This window comes from Lepeophtheirus salmonis, chromosome 4, assembly GCF_016086655.4.
Source record: "Lepeophtheirus salmonis chromosome 4, UVic_Lsal_1.4, whole genome shotgun sequence".
Classification (NCBI taxonomy): Eukaryota; Metazoa; Arthropoda; class Copepoda; order Siphonostomatoida; family Caligidae; genus Lepeophtheirus; species Lepeophtheirus salmonis.
In genome coordinates this window covers 48,848,744-48,867,259 of record NC_052134.2, presented here as the reverse complement: position 1 = coordinate 48,867,259, position 18,516 = coordinate 48,848,744, and the positions used below count along the sequence as shown (strand labels likewise).

Genomic DNA, 18,516 nt, shown 5'->3' with positions numbered 1-18,516 from the left:
TTGGCAGTTTTTTCTTGTGACTTTATTAATACATACTTGGTTAATTATAATTTTTTTTTTGTGGTAGGTAGATCAAAGAATAATGATTTTAAAGGATAATCAATTGGGGAAAAAAAAATTTAAATTTTATCTGATAAATAATATTCCCTTGGATTTTAATATAATATCGGAAGACAAAAAAAATAAATAAAAAAAAAGAACCATATTTCTATGAATACACAGGCTTGCCACGTGTGCTACTCCGATAAAATTGTATATATTAAAACAAATAAATGAAATTGAAGCACCAAAAGAATGAAAATATAAAGCCTGCTATATGTTTTTTTATTTTTTAAAAATCAATTATTATTAGGTTATGTCTTTCATGCAAAGAGATTTAACACTATTAAATATCATTATATTGAATATAAGTATATATTATAAAGAAATTGCGCGCATAACTAAAAAAAATGTATTTGTTAAATATTATAATAATTAGGCCCCAAAAAGTTTTTACATTTAATGGGGTATTAAATAACTTCTTTGAGATGATGAGAACATACTCGTATTTATATGACTGAAAGCAAGGAAAACTTCAATGCCTTTCCTTTCCTTTTTTGTTGTTCTTGATCAACTTAAGGCTAAGTTTTTTATTTGTAAAATATTTAAAAAATAATCAAGATAATTGAATTCGTTCAATATTTGTGTAATGAATGTCCTAAGGCAGTGGTTTTCAAAATAAATAAATAAATGTAGTGAGACAAAATGATGGTGTTCGATCAATTTGGGGCTAAGGGGCTCGCAACCAATAGGGCAACAGAGAGTATTCTGACAAAAGAATACAACTCTCTGAATGATAATTACCATTGCGCATCTAGAATGGGACACACATGCCCTCAAGCCACAGAGAGTCACACTATTAAGAAGTGAGATTGATGCAAATTGATGTTAACGTAATCCTGCAACTTTTCATTATTATGTTTGTTTAACAAAATGTGAGTGGATCCGACCCTTGTCCAATGATAAAAGACCGGTTATTCACTTTGAAAACCTTTTTATGTAAGGTATGAATCATTGTTAAGATAATATCAAATTATCAATAGACACGATTTAATTTTTATTTTATAAATATTCCGCAATTAGAAAAAATAGCCTCAAGTTGTATAAATAAATGGACGTTTCATTAATATTAATAAGAGTATTTCCTGTTGAATCTAATATATACGAAATATGCAATAAGGTCTAAGAAATAAAAAAAAACCTTGCTAATAAGAGACGTTATAATAATAATAATTAATTAATATGAATTATAATAAATAGAAGGAGAATAACTAACAAAAATAAAATAAATTACAAAAAATGGAATGGAAGTTAATTAATTTGTATAAAATATTTTTTTTTGCTTTTTTAAAAATGATTTTTCACAAATTTATATGTAGTTGTGGGTTTTATGCCCTGAAGGATTCATGATCTGTGCTTGAATTAATCATGATTATAGGTTTGATTTATAGAATATTATTTATAAAAAAAAGAATCAGGGATTCACAAATATTTATATTTTTTAGCACTTTTTATAATATATATATATTTTTTTACAAAAAAAAAATAAATAATGATTCATTGCATTTAAAAATTGAATTCATATGAATGTTATTCGTTGTGTATATAATTAATTAATTATATATCTATGAAATAATTTATATTATAAAATATTGACAGAAATCAATCACACTTATTTATATAATTTTTATCTTTGAGTGCCAAATATATATGCCTATCTATAATATAATATTACTATAATTAATTAATTATTTGATGATGATGATGATGATTTGAGGAGGAGATATTGAATACTATTTTTGTGCTTTTGTTGTTCTATCTTTTTTCACATATGTTGTAATTTATTTATTTAATAATTAATTCATTATCATTTTATTGAACGACGTTAGGGGCCAGCATTTTCGACAATTCGTCGTCTTGGAGACAACCTCGAAGGAACTCATCTTCTGTGAGTCGTTCATCCCCATTTTCATCCATACGGGAAAATATATTTTTAGCCCTTTCTTCTGCGGAATCCGTGGGCTTGGTTGCACCTGCACCTAACATGTCATAGATTGCTTGTACGATTTTGGTCATTTCTTCCAAGTCAATGACGCCATTACCATCTACATCATACATTCTGTAATTAGAAAATGAAAGAATATTAATTAATATAATTAGTAGAACAATGTGTAAATAACATTTCCGTCAATTATGGGGTTTACAATCAAATTTATGGGATCAATTATTTGCAGAATAGTAGGGAATGTTTGATATACAAGAAAAGCTACGAGGATTCACATATTCAATAAAAGTTGTACGGATGATTTTGTCAAGAAAATGTCCTCACAAGTCCTATTACTTAAATTTTACTCTTGGAAAATTGAAAATAAGATAAAATCAACCCTCTAACTTCCAAACAACACCCGGTATCAAAGCTAATGTCCCTCCTTTTTGGGTCAACAACACTCTCTTCAACTCTGTTGTACCAGGGGGGAAATGAATTGAGAGAACTCACACTCGGTTGCTTTTTTTAATAACCCCAGCTAAAAAGAGGTCTTTGTGTAGAAGGGGAAATATTAAACCGAAAATAAAATAGTCTAATGTATACCGGGTGGAAACTCGAAACTTACACACTTGGAAAGAAAATAGCCTGCAATTCCTGAATTATGCGTTTAACAAAAATCTTTATTAATCTTTTTTGATAAATAATCAATGTCAAATTGATTTATTCTATTCGGCCGCCATTGGATTCACAGATGGCGACAAGCCTCCTGCAAAAAGAGTTGCAAGTTTTGCGAATAAAGTTGAAGGTCCATCGAAGCCCATTCCTCGTCAACTGAGATCTTCAACATTTGGGTGACGGATGCTCCAGACCCTCCTCTCGATGTGGGGGCAGAAAGAAAAGTTGAGGGGACTAACATATGGTCCCAAAAAGCAATGTTGTTAGCTAAGAAGGTCTGAGTAATTTTTGCTGTGTGAGCGGGGGCACCATCTTGTTGAAAGACGACATTGCCGTCCCGAAAATTTGCCTGATCCCATGGAAGCTGATTGGCCTAGTAAATGAACATGGCTGCTGTGAGCATGAAATCCTACGGAAAACAGAACAAGGGCGTACTTGAGGGCATCTGCATTAATGATGGGCTTTTTTCCGGAGCCATCCTTCCTCTCTATGGTCTCGTTGTGGTTTAGCCTCTTTTTAACATTTTTAACTTACTAGTCATTCCCATCAGCCTGACCACCTTTGTTGGAGATGCTCGAAGCCTTGAATCTCATTGCAATGCCATTTCTCGTCCGATTTAAAAAAATCAAAAAGCAGCAGGTACTTGATATACATGGATACCTTTACAATTACAGACAGCTCTAATTTCATTACACAAAACCTCTCAAATCAATTTAACACAAGTGTGTACGTTTCAAGTTTACACCCGGTATAATTTTATATAAATGTGTCTAAATTTCTCTTCTAATATATAAAAAAGAATTGATCAAACTCTAATTATTATATAGGGTCTTATTCTCTATTAGACATAGCGTGTGTCTCCTCCGTCTCATTTTTTCATTTATTATTGTTATATTTTAACACTAATCACCCTTAAATCAACTCTTGATGGTCCCCTCCCCTATTTTGGCTTCTTCTTCCTCTTAGAAGACTCTCATTTCTTATTTATTTTTAACGTATGGTTCTTTTTCTTCTTCTTATCGAGAAAAATATGAAAAAAGAAACGGAAGGAAGCCTAGAATTTGTCAACTACATTACCCGGAGTAATTAGGGATCGACTACATAATAAAGTTTACAAAAAAATATACCAGATAACACACCAATAAATCATGAGTGTTCCTCTCCTTTTTTTCATGAATACCCTCAGACGTAACCACTCAATACTTTTATCAACTCATATGACGAGTTTTCTCCTCAAGAATGAAAGAAGAATTAAACAAAATTAATTTTAACCAACTAGCGTTTATATTATACTCAAATCTTAACATAAACGCACATGAATACATAAGAGTCTAATAACAGAAACACCAAGGAGGAAAGTCTCTTTTAAATGTGGTGAAATCGACACACAACTTCGTATTTATACGTCATGTGAAAAGTCGAACGACTTGAGGCATCATGCATCTAAGATCCTTGATCTTAGCGAAATTAAGATGAAGGGAGTGGACTTTCCTTTTCGGACCTATGGAAGGAGGTAGGCATAGCCATGGCAATGAACTTATTAGTTTTAATTAAAAAATCAATAATGATTAATAAAATGGATGGATGCACGAGGCTTTTAGAGCCACTGAAATGTGGCCTGGCTTTTTACATTGACATCAATTGGATATTTTTATGAAGGAATATGCTGGGCAACTCAATTTTACAAAGCTTCTTAAAAAACCAATAATTTGGTTCAAAGAATTCCAAAAGAAGCACAGAATCATTCCAACGAGGAAGTGTGAACGCCTCTTTGATTGTTTAAAGCTATTTTATGACCCAAGTAAAGAACAAACCCCGATTGAGCGTTCGAGAGGTCTCAACAGAACTTTTCCTACCACACACACAGGGGTTTTTAGAATCTTGACTGAGCATCTCCGCTTCAAAAAATTCCTCAACGTGTGGATAACCCATTCCTTATCTCAGGGCAACAAGAATGAGTGTGTCAAGTCCTGTAGGGCCCTGATTAAGCTCAAACAGAGTACTTACAGTTCGGATCTCCATCTCTATGACCGATTTCTCTTCTGTAAGCGGAAGTGCCTACTCTGGGATTACGACCCCACACGCGGCGTTTAGTGGCGGATGAAGTTAATGGAGGAAGAGGAGCTCTTTGGACAGTTGTGGGAGTTGAAAAAAAACCATTCCCACGACATGATCCGAGCTGGAGGAGACTATGTGACTTGATTGAGTACTTTTTTTTTAAAACTTTTGAATAATATTTCTTGTCTTACTGGGGTAGTCTTTATCATTTCTGAACAAGCTTATATATAGGAAGTAAAATAGAAATGGGGATTATATCTTTTTCTTGATTTTTGTTATATTGACGCTTCACATAATTCAAAAGCCCATCATCATATATTTATGTTTGAAGTAGCAGAGAAGAGAGACTTGCTTTGAGCAAATAAGTAATCCACCCATAATATTAATATTTCTCTCTCCTCCTTCACTCCCTCTGAACGTAAAATATGATTGTTATTTCTTGACTTAATGTTCAGCACCTACTATATATTTCTATTTGTTATATAATGCATACAATGTAGGGTTATAATACTTGGAGGTGTAAAAAATATGTCCTATAAAGCGGGAAAGGCTTTTTCAAGTTAAAATCAGAACAGGATTTTTTTTTTATTTTTCGAAAGCGTATTGAAGATTTATTGCATAGTTACAATTATACGTCCTTGTTGGACTCAGAGTAGAATTGAGGATAGACATCAGAGTAATTCTTACTAATGTCATAGCTTATTTCCTTATTCCCCTCTTCCCTTGTGACAGCTGATTGTAGCTGATCTAATCGAACGTCATCAGGGGCGGGGTGGAGGGGTTGTAGCACTTTTCAAATTAGGGACTTCTTTGCTTTTTATTAAAAAGTTTAATATTTAAAATTTAATTTAATTATAGAAATTTTTTTCCCCCAAAAAAATTAATTATTGAATTTTTTTCCCAAAACATTTAATAGTTGATTTTTCTTCTTCTAAATATTAAATTTTTTGTGAATCGCGTTGGATTTTTGAAATTTTTTACCAAAAATTGAATTGAATTTTTTTTTTAAAAGCTGTGGATTGAAAAAAAAAAATGTTTTCACATAAAAATATTTTTTTGAGAACAGCTATGGGAAGGTTTTTGTTAATAGCTGTGGATATTTGAATTTTTTTTTGAATATTTAAAATATAATTTTTGAAATTTTTTTCCAAAAAATTGTATTTTTGGAATATTTTTTTTTTCAAAAAATATTCTAAAACCAATCCCTCTACCAAAATATAATCCTGCGGACGACCCTGGCCATTACAGCTTAGCTGCTCTCGTCATTTCATTTTCGATTTCGGTTTTTAAATTGCCAAAAATAAACACAATTTTCATGACGAAATATGACGTCATTACAGATAAGCTACTCTCTTCCAAAACATTCTTCAAATTGCCTGTGTATCCACGTTCATTTTCCGTTTATTTTTATTTAACAAGTGCAAAATAAATTCGATTTTCATTTTTAACTATATTTTCATCAACAAGTGCTATTTTTTTTATTTTTAAATATATATATATCTCTCTCTCTTCCAAGAAACATAAAACAACACAAGCATATATTACTTTACAATAGTCTGTTGACAAAAAAAAAAAAAAAGAGAAGTTAAATAACTATTAACCTTGGCCGACTCTTCCATGTAAACACCATATTAAAAATACAAGGAGAGAAATGTCAATTCAATGGAAGACGTATTTAATATTTATCCGTTATATAACTATATAATAATATCAATCAGCATGAGTCGACATGAAAATTATACTATGTGTGCGCATGTATTATATTCACTTTGTTGTCACAAGTTACCCATTGCAACTTGTACAAAACATGTAGAAACTTGCAAATGGGTAATACACTAGCATTGGGAAGCAAATCGTGGACTGTTAGTTAATGTTAATTTTCACCTTCATTTCAAGAAAGGTTGAGTGATTACTTTTTCACATTCTGGTTCAGCCACCCTTTGTGCATAAACCAACTACTATACACATTTCGTTATTATAAGTGAGCAAGAAGCCAAACGGCAGCGCATCTCAGATCTGGCGAGGGTTATGAACATTGTGAAGTGCTCCAGGAACCTCGTTTTCAAGGTGGCCTAGATGAAGAATGATGGAGAAGACCTCTCCAGGATAGGAATGGAGGGGCTAACACGATTTGAAAGCGATTTAATTTCGGTCCACGGTATGGACCGAACTATTCTTATATAAAAAAAAGAACGAAATGAAAAATAATTTCGGTCCGGACCGAACTATCCTTCTAGAAAAAAAGAACGAACGAAAAATAATTTCGCTCTGGAACCGGTCTCAATCTCTAAATTAGCATAATATATAGTTTAATCAGGATCATATTTTGAGGGGGTTCTTTTTTCGATTAAAAAAAAAATGCAAAGATTAAAATTCTTTGAAATTTTTTTTTATTTGATAATTTTTTTTTTTTAATCCACAGCTATCCGGTAAAAATTAATTTCTTTCGATTTTTTTTTTCAAAAAGCCATAGCTATTTTCAAGATATTAAATTTTTTTTTCAAAAATCTACGACTGTAGAAAAAAAAAAATCAAAATTAAATTTCAAACTTAAATTTTTTGAAAAAATATTCAAATATTAAATTCTCTTATAAAAAGCAAAAATATTCCTTAATTTTTTTTAGGGTGGGGGGCTACAGCCCCTCCAGCCCAACCCCTGCGTACGGTCCTGTGTATTTACCAACTGATTTTGGGTATTTTTTTTACTGTTTGGAGGGAAGACTAGTAGCAAGATCCTTCCCAATAGCCCAAGTTTCCAGCGTCTTTATGTGACTTCATAATTAAGGTTGATGCTGGATATCTTAGGGGATCTAAACAGCCGGATTTTATAAATATTAAAACCCTTTTTTCATTAAGAATATTAGGAAAATGTTGAATTACTACTGCATTGTATTTGGTTGCTAAAATAAACCCAACAAATGAAATGACTTAATCATGATCGTCTATCAAAAATCCATCTTTCCAACGTCTAAATATATTATACAAATATCAGATGTATATTAAATATATATATGTATTATATTATTAAAAAAAAAAAAAGAAAAAGGTTTTAATGTTCCTTTAATAGGTCAGATGGAATTACACTGATTCAGATAACTTATAAAGTTCCTTTACTTTAGTTATAAAGTGCTCATTCTTGGTATCAAACATTTGTGAATGTTGTCAATCTAAAGAACGTACAATGATTCTAATCGTTTGAGTATCCATAGTATTTCCTTGAGCTATAATCTGTTTTTCTTCAAAATGAAAAATAAGGATTATATTCTTTATTAACTCTTGAAATTCAGCACCATAACTTTAAAATTCAAGCTTCTGAAGTTCAGAAACATAAATTTAAAATAGACACTTCTGAATCCCTTTACACATGAAAAAAAAGTCATTTTCAAACGGAAATAGAGTTAAAAAAAAGCCCTTTAAAAGCTGAATCTTTACATATATAACTTTTTCATTTAAGTATAAACGAAAACCGAATGAGCAGATCACACAAAAATATTGGTTAACCCAAAATAAACGGTAAAGTAAAAATTTAGAAGAAGTTGACCTTGTTTGAGACCTTTTATATGACCTTAAAACTGTAGTTTATTAACTTAACATTTTAAATACTATTGCTTTAAGCATAAAAAGGCTTTAATGATCCCAACATTTTTTCGTTCGTGGTTGTTTTTATGTTGACGCAACCCCATATGGTAATTAGCTTTCTGTATTTTCTCCTTCAATTAAGATGAAATTTATGACGTTAGTGCTTTATGTAATATTAATTTGAGGAAACAGGACTCAACAAAAATATATTAAACAACCTGGACTTGATGGCAAAGACTCGAGACTTGACTTTGGCTCAAAGTATTAATGTTTTTTCTTAGGTACACCATACACAGCTCTACAAAAGGTTAAGAAACGTCTTGGATACTATGTAGACTCACTCTAATACTGATGTATGTTTATGGAAAGTGTATTCCCTCATTCAAATAAACAGGAATGGTCGTTTATTCTTTAATAATGCTCTTTAGTGTTAGTTGGTGGTATAGAACGCTGTGTGATTAATTTTTTGTCATTTTAGTCAATAAGAATAGGGCTTTCTACCTATCATCATTTTAAATTATAGTTGTAGAGAAAACTCAAAGGAAATTATCTTTGTTTACTTATTATTTAAAAGGATACATCCTTATATATTTAGAAAAAACAAAAACTGACTTTAAAAAATTGATCGTTCTTTCCAAATATATACGGTTACATATATTACTGCAAAATCACAGAGGTGGACAGTAAGACATATTGTCTCTGAACAGAGTAAGCTGAGACGGTTGGAAAGAGTAACGAAAAATTATAAACTTTCTCAATGCTCAACGTTTTGCTCTTTCCTGATTAAAACTTTTTCAAACTTGATGCTCCTATAAATAAGCTGAACAACCACTACATCACAACCGAACATTTATCTATTATCAACTTCAGTGAGCCATGTCTTCAGAGCGAAAACTTCGCCTGTGGTCAGCACCGGCGAAGTCTGCCCTTCCATTTTTGTGGAGAGGAATGCACGGCTCAATGCAGATGCTTACATCGAACTTCTGGATAAGAAAGTACTACTTTGTACCAGAGTAAACTTTGGGGACAACTTTGTTTTCACTCAAGACGAAGCTCTGTGTCATCGCCACACTATGACCCAAACCTTCCTCACAGACAACTTTCAGGTTTTTTTTGAAACCTCAACATGTGGTTTCCTCCTCTCCAGACGCAAATCCCTTGGACTACTCTATCTAAGTGTGTCTGTAGGATAAAGTGTGTGTTATTCCTCACGGGAGTGACCATTCTAACCATCGAGAAGGAGTGGACCAAGCTCGATTCTGAATACGTAGTTAAGGCCTGCAATGGATTTAGGCATCGTATTGAGGCAACTATTAGAAAGGATTTTTTTGCGGGTCTTTAAGTTGGGAAAAAATCGTCACTTGACTTAGAAAGGGTCGTCATAAATCTCATATATTTGTTACAACGTGTAGAAATTCAAAACTTGTATACGACAAATACTTACATATATATTTATGACACGGTCATATCCCACTAACAAAAGCAAAATTCTGTTGATTTGTATGTTTGATAATGAGTCGTATTATGTCATTGATATCTCATACTACTTTATTTAATGCACTGATTGCATGTACTATATGGTCGCTCTTAGTATAACATATATAAGTTTTCTATAGATATTTAATTCAAAGTAGTCTCAATATTATAATAAATAATAATATTGATCTTTTTCGTGTCCTTTTTTTTTTTTTTTTTTTTTTTAATAGAAGGAAAGGTTGTAAGAGTCAATCAAGAAATTCATATTGATCATATTAAACAATGTTATTTCAATTTAAGGACTTTAAGCTAGAGAATGATAGAACATCAAAAATTCAGAGTGGCTTGGTGTTTAGAATTCTTTGGAAAAAAATTGAGAAATCAAACAGCTCAGGACCTCATAAAATAAGGTTGACTATCCCTCTGCCCCAGGATTGGCCTGGAAGAATTGTGGAATTGCTAAAAACTACAGGAAATTCATCCAAGGACCCCCTCTAATACCAAAAAATAGTTTTAAGAAGAAAAAAACAAAAAAACATTCTTTGGATGAATTGGCAGTGATTTTTAAAGGATCCAGGGGCACCCCCAAGTACCTTGCACAATCGCTGACTAGAAAATATTTGGCAACCTCCCACGGGCAATTTTCTCCAGGGCAGTTTTCCGTGCACGTTTAATTTCTGACAATTTTGAATATTGATTTCTGTTCAATTTTGACAGCAGCTCTCCTCCAAAACATTAATCAAATCCTTCGGCCTACCACCTTGATTTTTCTTGTCTTTTTAAAATATCGGAATTTTCTAAATCTTTTAATTAGATTTGCAGAAAATATGACCAAAGATAAGCACGATAGATTTGTAGTTGGAACCAAAACAATATTTTATTTTCCCAAAGCAGGAGGAGGAAACATCTAAGAATAAAGTTCATAGTAACAGTGGGATTTTTAAGCAGTGATGTAAATCCTGTGAAATTTGTTAGTTGCCCCGTTTTTTTGGGAATTGGTAATCTGAAGAATAATTTTTTTTCCTTAGTATTTTGTCCGTATTACCTATTTAATTCCTGAGTAGTAGTGAACATCTTTTCCTAAATGGATTAAATTATATTCAAAACATGATTGAACTTTCGTGTTTACTCATTAAGCCAGAGATTTTTTTTTGTCGCGTTGTAGGTAATTCCTTGTTGGACTCAAAGTACATAGAATCGGTGATCGAATTGGGAGTAATTCTTGCCAATGCCCTTAGTTATTAATTTCTCCCTTGTCATAGCTGATCTCTTTCAAAACATTATTCAAATTGTCAGAGCTACCATGTTGATTTTTGGTTTCTATTTTTCAACATACCCATTATACACACACGATTTTCATCACTAATTATAAGTGTCACACCACTCACAGTAGAATCGGGGATCAACAAAAGAGTAATTCCATGTTATAGGCCCTTGCTATATACGGCGCGTGGGATTGGCGTTTATTTACCTCCTCTCACGGCTACTTGCAGCTGATATTATAAAAAGCAATGAGAGCTACTCTCCTCTAAAACATTCTTCAAATTGTAAGGATTACCACGTTCATTTTTGGATCATAATTTTAGAAACTATAGCTGCAGTCGTAGAAAATATCATTATTTGTTAATTCTCGAGAAGGAAACGTGTATGTAAGTATGAAGTGCGTTGGTGGGTTAAAAGTGTAAGTCCTTGTTGGACTCAGAATTGAATTGAGGAATGACAAGGGAGGGGCTCTTGCCTATGTTTAATGATGTAAATCTGGTCTGTTTTTTTTTTTAGCCGGCCCGTTAATTTGGAATTGGTAGTATAAAGAAGGAATTTTCTTTTCCTGTGCAGTTGTCATTATTATTTAATTCCTGAGTAGAAGTGAAAATCCTTTCTTGTATAGATTCAATTATATTAAAAACCTGATTAAATAGTCGTTTGTGCTAATAAAAGACGGAACCTAACCCAGGGGGTTTGTTGCGGAGTTATAATTGTAAGTCCATATTGGACTCAAAGTAGAATTTGGGGATCGATATCGGAGTCATTCTAGCAAATGTGCTAATTTATATCCTTTTCTCCTTCCTTCCTTGTCAAACCTGATTGTAGCTGATCTAATGAAACGTCATAAACAGTATTCTTTCTCCCCTCCAAAACATTCTTCAAATTGTCAGGGTTAAAATGTTGATTTTAGTTTTTTTTTTTTTTAGCAGGGCCATTTCACACATAATTTTTACCATTACCTATGTTCCTCCTACTAGATACGGAGTGGTATTTGTGTATATGTCCTTCCTCTTAACGCTGCTAATCTAACAAAACGTCATACCAGTAGCTTTCTACACAAAACTATTCAAATTATCATTGTAAGCACGTCACATTTAATTATTTTTTTTACATAGAGGGCAGGTCATACTTTATACAACTCGATTAATATCCACTCTTTTCTAATAGTCATTTAATCTGAATATGTTTGACAATTCCTCTTCTAATAAGATGCACTTCCAAAAGAGGAGGAATAAATACGTAGAATATATGTACATCAATTACTACAACAAAGGTTTTCTGTAGTGGGCTAGGAGAATAAAGAGGGAAAGGATATTGGGTCCAGATGATGACAAGGACGATAACAATAACAGGTGTGTCAGTTACACTCTACAAAGTTGTACATCTTCTTCCATTATCGTAAAAGGTTGAAGGAGTATGATCATTATTCATTTATTGGGATGATGTTTTTCGATGTATGTAGAGTGAGAGAGAATTTTAGGGTGTACCCATATGACAAAAGTTATAAAAAAAATGCTGTTATGGGGTATTCTTTATTTTTCGATGTTTTTTCTTTAATAAAAGTATGGAATTCTATTAACACAAGACAGACAAATTTTTCTGTTAGACATGTTAATACAGGTTATATGCTGTCCAAACGGACAGGTGGTCCCAATTACTGCAAACTATGTTCGTTTTGACATGTGACACATTTGTATTATTCTATAATAATAATTGGACTTTGCATTGTTTTAAGAAATTTACATCAAATATCATTATTCCATGCGTAGAGTACAGCTTTTACACCATGCACATACGCAAAAGTGGTACAGAAGTGTATAGCACATACACACATATACCACATCTATCAAGCCTGTACAACTGTATATATGGGTGGTAATCAGAGCTGTGGTCTTGTGCTGGTTCGAGACTTTCCAGCACAAAAATATGATATAGTCAACATTTTAAAAATAAAAACAATTCAAAATGATTATAAAAATATATCCTAACCTAATTTAAAAAAAAATTGCACTCAAAACTCGAACTCTGAGTATTTCTTTAAGTATGACCTTAAATATGACGGATGGTGTATAGAAGAGGGTGGTTTGAAACGTTTCCCACCTCAACGTGAAGATGGCAGCCCTCGTAAATATAATCTAGTCACATCTATATAGCATATATTGACCGTTACTCACCAAAGTTTCAGCCATTTTGAACACACAGTTGTTATGTTATGTAATGTTAAATAGATTCAAACAATAGCAGGCGCATAAAGGCTTGTTGTGTGGAAATTTGACACGTCTAAGTCAATCCAACTCGGAGACATGTAGCCCAAAACAAAAAGTGTCTCGTAAACAATTATTTTGCAGAAAAAAACGCAAAGTACTATTTAGACAGGTTAAAGAGATAGAAGCATCGCTGGGAGAGTGTTAAACATTGGAGACCCTGCCCAAAAATAAAAATTTAGAAAAAAATGTCTCCTATCGTTGTATCGGAAACTTTTTAGACCTCACTAGGAAAAGTATCGAGTTGTATACAGAGGGCTTCTTATTAGTAGCAGGGCTGTTGGACAGGTTAATAGAGTGTATATATAGAGAACAGACGGGTGGGCCCAATTCATGCGAACTAAGTTCTTTTGGACGTGTGATACATTTTAACAAATTTACATTGAATGTTAATATTTCGATCGTATAACTCTCGTACATGCGTAAAGAACAACTTACATCCCTGCAGATACGCAAAGCGTAGCAGAATTGTATAACACATCCACACTGGTTCTTTAGTACGTCACGTGAACTGAGCTTTTCAGACTGTAGGAGATGTAGACAATTTTCTAACCTGTCTTACGGATCGACCTACTGAGGTTATAAGTATTGAATGGACAAATTATCTCTTAATACACCACAAAATGGAGTATATTTTTGAATCTATTTTTGAAGGAGTAACAAACAATTGAAGAATCAATCCACTTTGAAAGAAAAAAAATATAGTAGAGATGTTTAAATGCTCACATTTTTAAGCGTGCAATTGTAACCTCCTAGGATTTAAAAATGTTCACACTTCCATTTCTTTATATTAATCAAGCAAAATTTATCTGTATGTATATGTCTATGTACTATGTGCAGTCATTTTTGAGTTTATCTTAAAACTGCGTAGATACTTGATGTGAGAAATAACAGATCGAGCGAGGTAAATGCACAGTGAAGAGGCTTAAACGATTGCCAAGCCGGATTAACAGGCAAGACGGTTTATATTTATTGTTTCGTAGGAATGGAAAGAAATCATCCACTATGAACTGCTTCCGATGGACCTAACACTAAATTCGGACTTATATTGTCAACAAATGACCAGATTGAAGGAGGTATTCGACCAGAAGCGCCCTATATAAACGGTGTTGTATTCCAGTAAGACAGCACAAGGCCACATTCATTTTTGACGAATCACCAGAAGCTCTAAGAGCTTGGATGGAAGGTTCTATCGCACCTGACGTATAGTTCAGATCCTGCACCAAGCGATTATAACCTATTCAAGCATTTGCAAAATTTTATTGATGGTATTTACAAAACTGGCCTCGAGAGAGGCTTGTGAGAATGAGCTTGTCAAGTTTTTTACCAATAGATACAAAGACTTCTTCAATAGCAGACTTATGAAATTGCCTTCAAAATGGACAAAAGTTATGCAATCAAAAGGCGTATATTTGATGTAAGTTATGCAATCAAAAGGCGTATATTTGATGTAAATTGTACAATCCTAAATAAGTCAATTTTATTCTCAAAATAAAGCAAAAAACGCTCATAACTTTTTACTTTATCTGTTATTTAAAAAAATGAATTTATATATATAGTTGTATACAAGGTTAGACCATCATGTAATTAGGCTTGCTAGAATTTTCAATCTAATGTATTGTACAGACTGCTGGGTAAGATAGGCAGATTTTGACAAAACATGCAACTACTCATAGTCACTGACGTCACTATTCCTAAAACTTTCAATTTAATATATCGTAACCAATGTTGGGCAAGAAAAACAGATTTTGACAAAACACGTGACCACTCATCTATTATGACATCAATAGTAAAAGCGTGCTGTAAGTCAAACATCCATCTTACACGCATTATGGTATAACCTTTTATTTCGAATAACTTTGGTTGTATAAACACAGCATGTAAAAAGAATTAAATCTCATAGCCCTTTAAGTCAACTCTATACTGTATAAAATATGAGTTAAGTAAATCAATTTTAGTAAGATTTATGATCTTATTGGCAGATATGTGACGGCCTTAGCGTCTCATTCAGACACGTTTTTAAAATTGGAACATTTTTTGGACCACTTTAATATTGTACATAGAGCCCCTCCAATCCCTGCAACCGCCCCTGGCCTTAATAAAATAAATAAAGATGGATTTATAACGAAAATGCTGGCAAATGTCTATATGATAGCTTTACCGTCCTATACGGACGTGTCCTTGAAATTGGAGTAATTTAAGGGCTATTCTAATATATATATATATAGGTCCTCCAACCCATGCAGACGCCCCTGGCCTTATTAAAATCATAAAAAATGGACTTATGATGACCTTTCTGACAGATATCAAGAAGACGGCTTTAGCGTCCAATTCGGACGGGTCCTTCAAATTGGAGCATTTTTAGGTGCATTCTAATATATATACAGGGCCTCCAACCTCTGCAGAACCTCCCGGCCTTATTAAAATGGACTTATGATGCCCTTACTGACAGATATCAATAAGACGGTTTTAGTGTCCAATTCGGACGTGTCCTTGAAATTGGAGCATTTAAGGACCACTCTAATATATATATATATATATATACAATGATGAAACGTTTTGGACATACCATTTTTCCTTCTATACATGCTTTGTTTGCTGCTTTCAGAAGGGAACAACGCTGTATGTTTGCAGACCCATTGTTGTAGTAGATATTTATGTTTCTTTAAAGGTTCCCTTTCTAAAAAAAAATAAAAAATATGGAATAAATATATCCATAATCAAATGTGCTTTCTCTTTTATGTACACACAATATTTCAGCCTGGTATATAAAATTTCGAAGCAGAAGAAGGGAGAGGAGAAGCAAGTAGTATGAGTGGGTCCCTCTCTCCTCACTTCGTTTTTTTCTCTTCGCAAAAAAATTTTCATTTTCTTTTAAAACAAGACTTATTCTTTTTTTTTTTTTAAGTAATGAATGAATTTATCCATTTAATTAGTAATCCTCATCTCTCTTCTAGATAAAAAGAAGGCCCATTATTGTAAGAATAGAATCTAGGCCTAGTGCTCTGTCAACACCATGTATCAGACAAATACCGAGTTTACAAATGGAAATTCATTGATCACGTTCAAGTGTCATTTTCTCGACTTGCACGTACGCCAGAGAGCTTTGCTTTTTTGCTTTTTTTTTGTAACTAATTGTTTATGCTTTAATATACCAAAATATGAATTAATTTCAATCACTCAACCTCCATTAATTATTGAATTAGTAAGTGGTCAGATTTCAATCGACCATCCAGTAGATTAGATATGTTATCTGCTGTCGATTCTTTGCTTCTATCCCTCTAATCTGTGTTCTAAATGTTGATTGGTTGAATAAGAATTTGATCCTTTTAACCTGTAAACATTTCTCAAGGGCCGTCATTACCTCTGCAATGAAGGTTATACTTTTGCCACTGCCCACCTGTTTGTTAATTACCAGGATTACTACGGCAAAAGTTACAGATTGATTTTGAACAAACTTGATAAGAAAATTATATGTGGTCACAGTAACAGGCTAATTTTTGTGAGATCAAAGTCAAAGGATATTTTCCATGACTTTATTAACAATTTTCACGAGAGGCGTTTATGCGTGGGACATCATTTACGTCTACTACACCAGAGTAAAATCACTCGAATCACTCTTGTGCAACACGACCCTGCATATTTCGCAAATTTTCATGGTTACCTTAAACGCGTATGTATCATATGTCGAATTTCTTATCAATAAGACCTCCATAATTGACGGATGATAATTTACGACTGAACGGACCAAGCGCAATACTGTCAATAAAGCGTTTGTATTATAGACTCCCACCTTTACAACACCTTATTGTATGATCCAATGTGACCAATAATCAAGCAGATATACTAAGTTAATTGAAATACGAAATTACTTTTCCTCCTAAGTATTACATAAACCAAACTATTTTAATGGGAGTTTTTCGCTCTACCAAGCGTTCATTCTAGTTTAAAAGTGTGTTTTTACATCACCTAAATTTCAATATTACATAAACCATAATATTCTGTCAAAATTATGTGCTTGCACAAAAAAAAAAAAGAGCTCCATAGTGATTAAAAGATTGAGAATCACTGGTGTAGATAACTTTATTAGCGATTACGTTGGCAAGAGTCATATAGATTTTTCTCAAATAATTCCCTTTTTTCCCTTCCCTAATCAATCAATAATAAAATGTTTTGGAGGGACGTAGCTCAATGGACAACGCACTCGAGAGAAATTATTCTCTTGCACTCAATCTGCGTAGGTTCGATTCTCAGTCACTCCTAGAAAAGAAACTATACATTATGTACAGATAGATTAATTGTAGTACTAGAATGTTTACTAATACTTAATCAGTGCAACTCTATCTGAACAATTCATCCTATAACACCTTCTGTATCAATTTTGATACATAAATTTTAGACTCCTTGCTTTGAGCAGTTTAACAAACACTTTGGCCTAAAAACTAGATGGATTCAATTGCAAATATATAATCAATGAATCATTAATCAGATACAAAATCGAATTTTGTACTATAGGCCTTTCAATGTTACAAATGTATTGCATAAAAAAAAGTGTTAGAACTATGAATTTAAAAAAAAATATATAATTCTAATTTCTAATATATTATTCCTTTTTAATAAACATTAGTAATATCATCAGCATCAGTTAGTTAGTAAATTTAAATAACAATAGGAATATTAATTTCCAAACAAAACTCAATCATTTCATTTATATCAAACAAAAATTTTTGATTCTCACAAAGTTTTAAAAACAATCATTTTTGGGTTTATAAAATAGTAAGGATTTATAATAAAGAAAAAAGAACCATTTCAAAGAGGTTTTCAAAACTTATTACCCTGACTCAATTCTAATTTTTATTTAAAAAAACAAGTTGTATTCATATCCGCTAAACACCTGTATATCTTCTTAATATTTTTATAGCAAAATTACAAATTTTCCCTTTCATTCAATATATATGTGGCTTGTCAAAATAAAAATCAGCCATAAAGATTTTTTCCAATATTAAATGTGGCTTACATTTGTATTCTTCAACAAAAATTATCGTCAATTTATATCAACTAATCATTCTTAAAAAACCTTGGGGTGTGGTGCAAATTACAATTAAAGTCATCAAAATGGATCCTTACAATAAAATAGGTATAATATATTGATATATTTTATTTGAAAGTGGC

At 32.4% G+C, this 18,516-nt stretch overlaps 1 protein-coding gene across 1 annotated transcript in view; it reads right to left on the bottom strand.

The window, feature by feature from the left end:
* LOC121116118 (neuronal calcium sensor 2) overlaps nt 1–18,516 on the bottom strand; it is a 46,508-nt gene continuing 27,992 nt past the window's right edge. Inside the window, exon 2 of the mRNA XM_040710344.2 lies at nt 1–2,158. Coding sequence (XP_040566278.1) covers nt 1,912–2,158 — 247 coding nt within the window. The 3' untranslated portion in view covers nt 1–1,911. The remainder of the gene's footprint in view (nt 2,159–18,516) is intronic.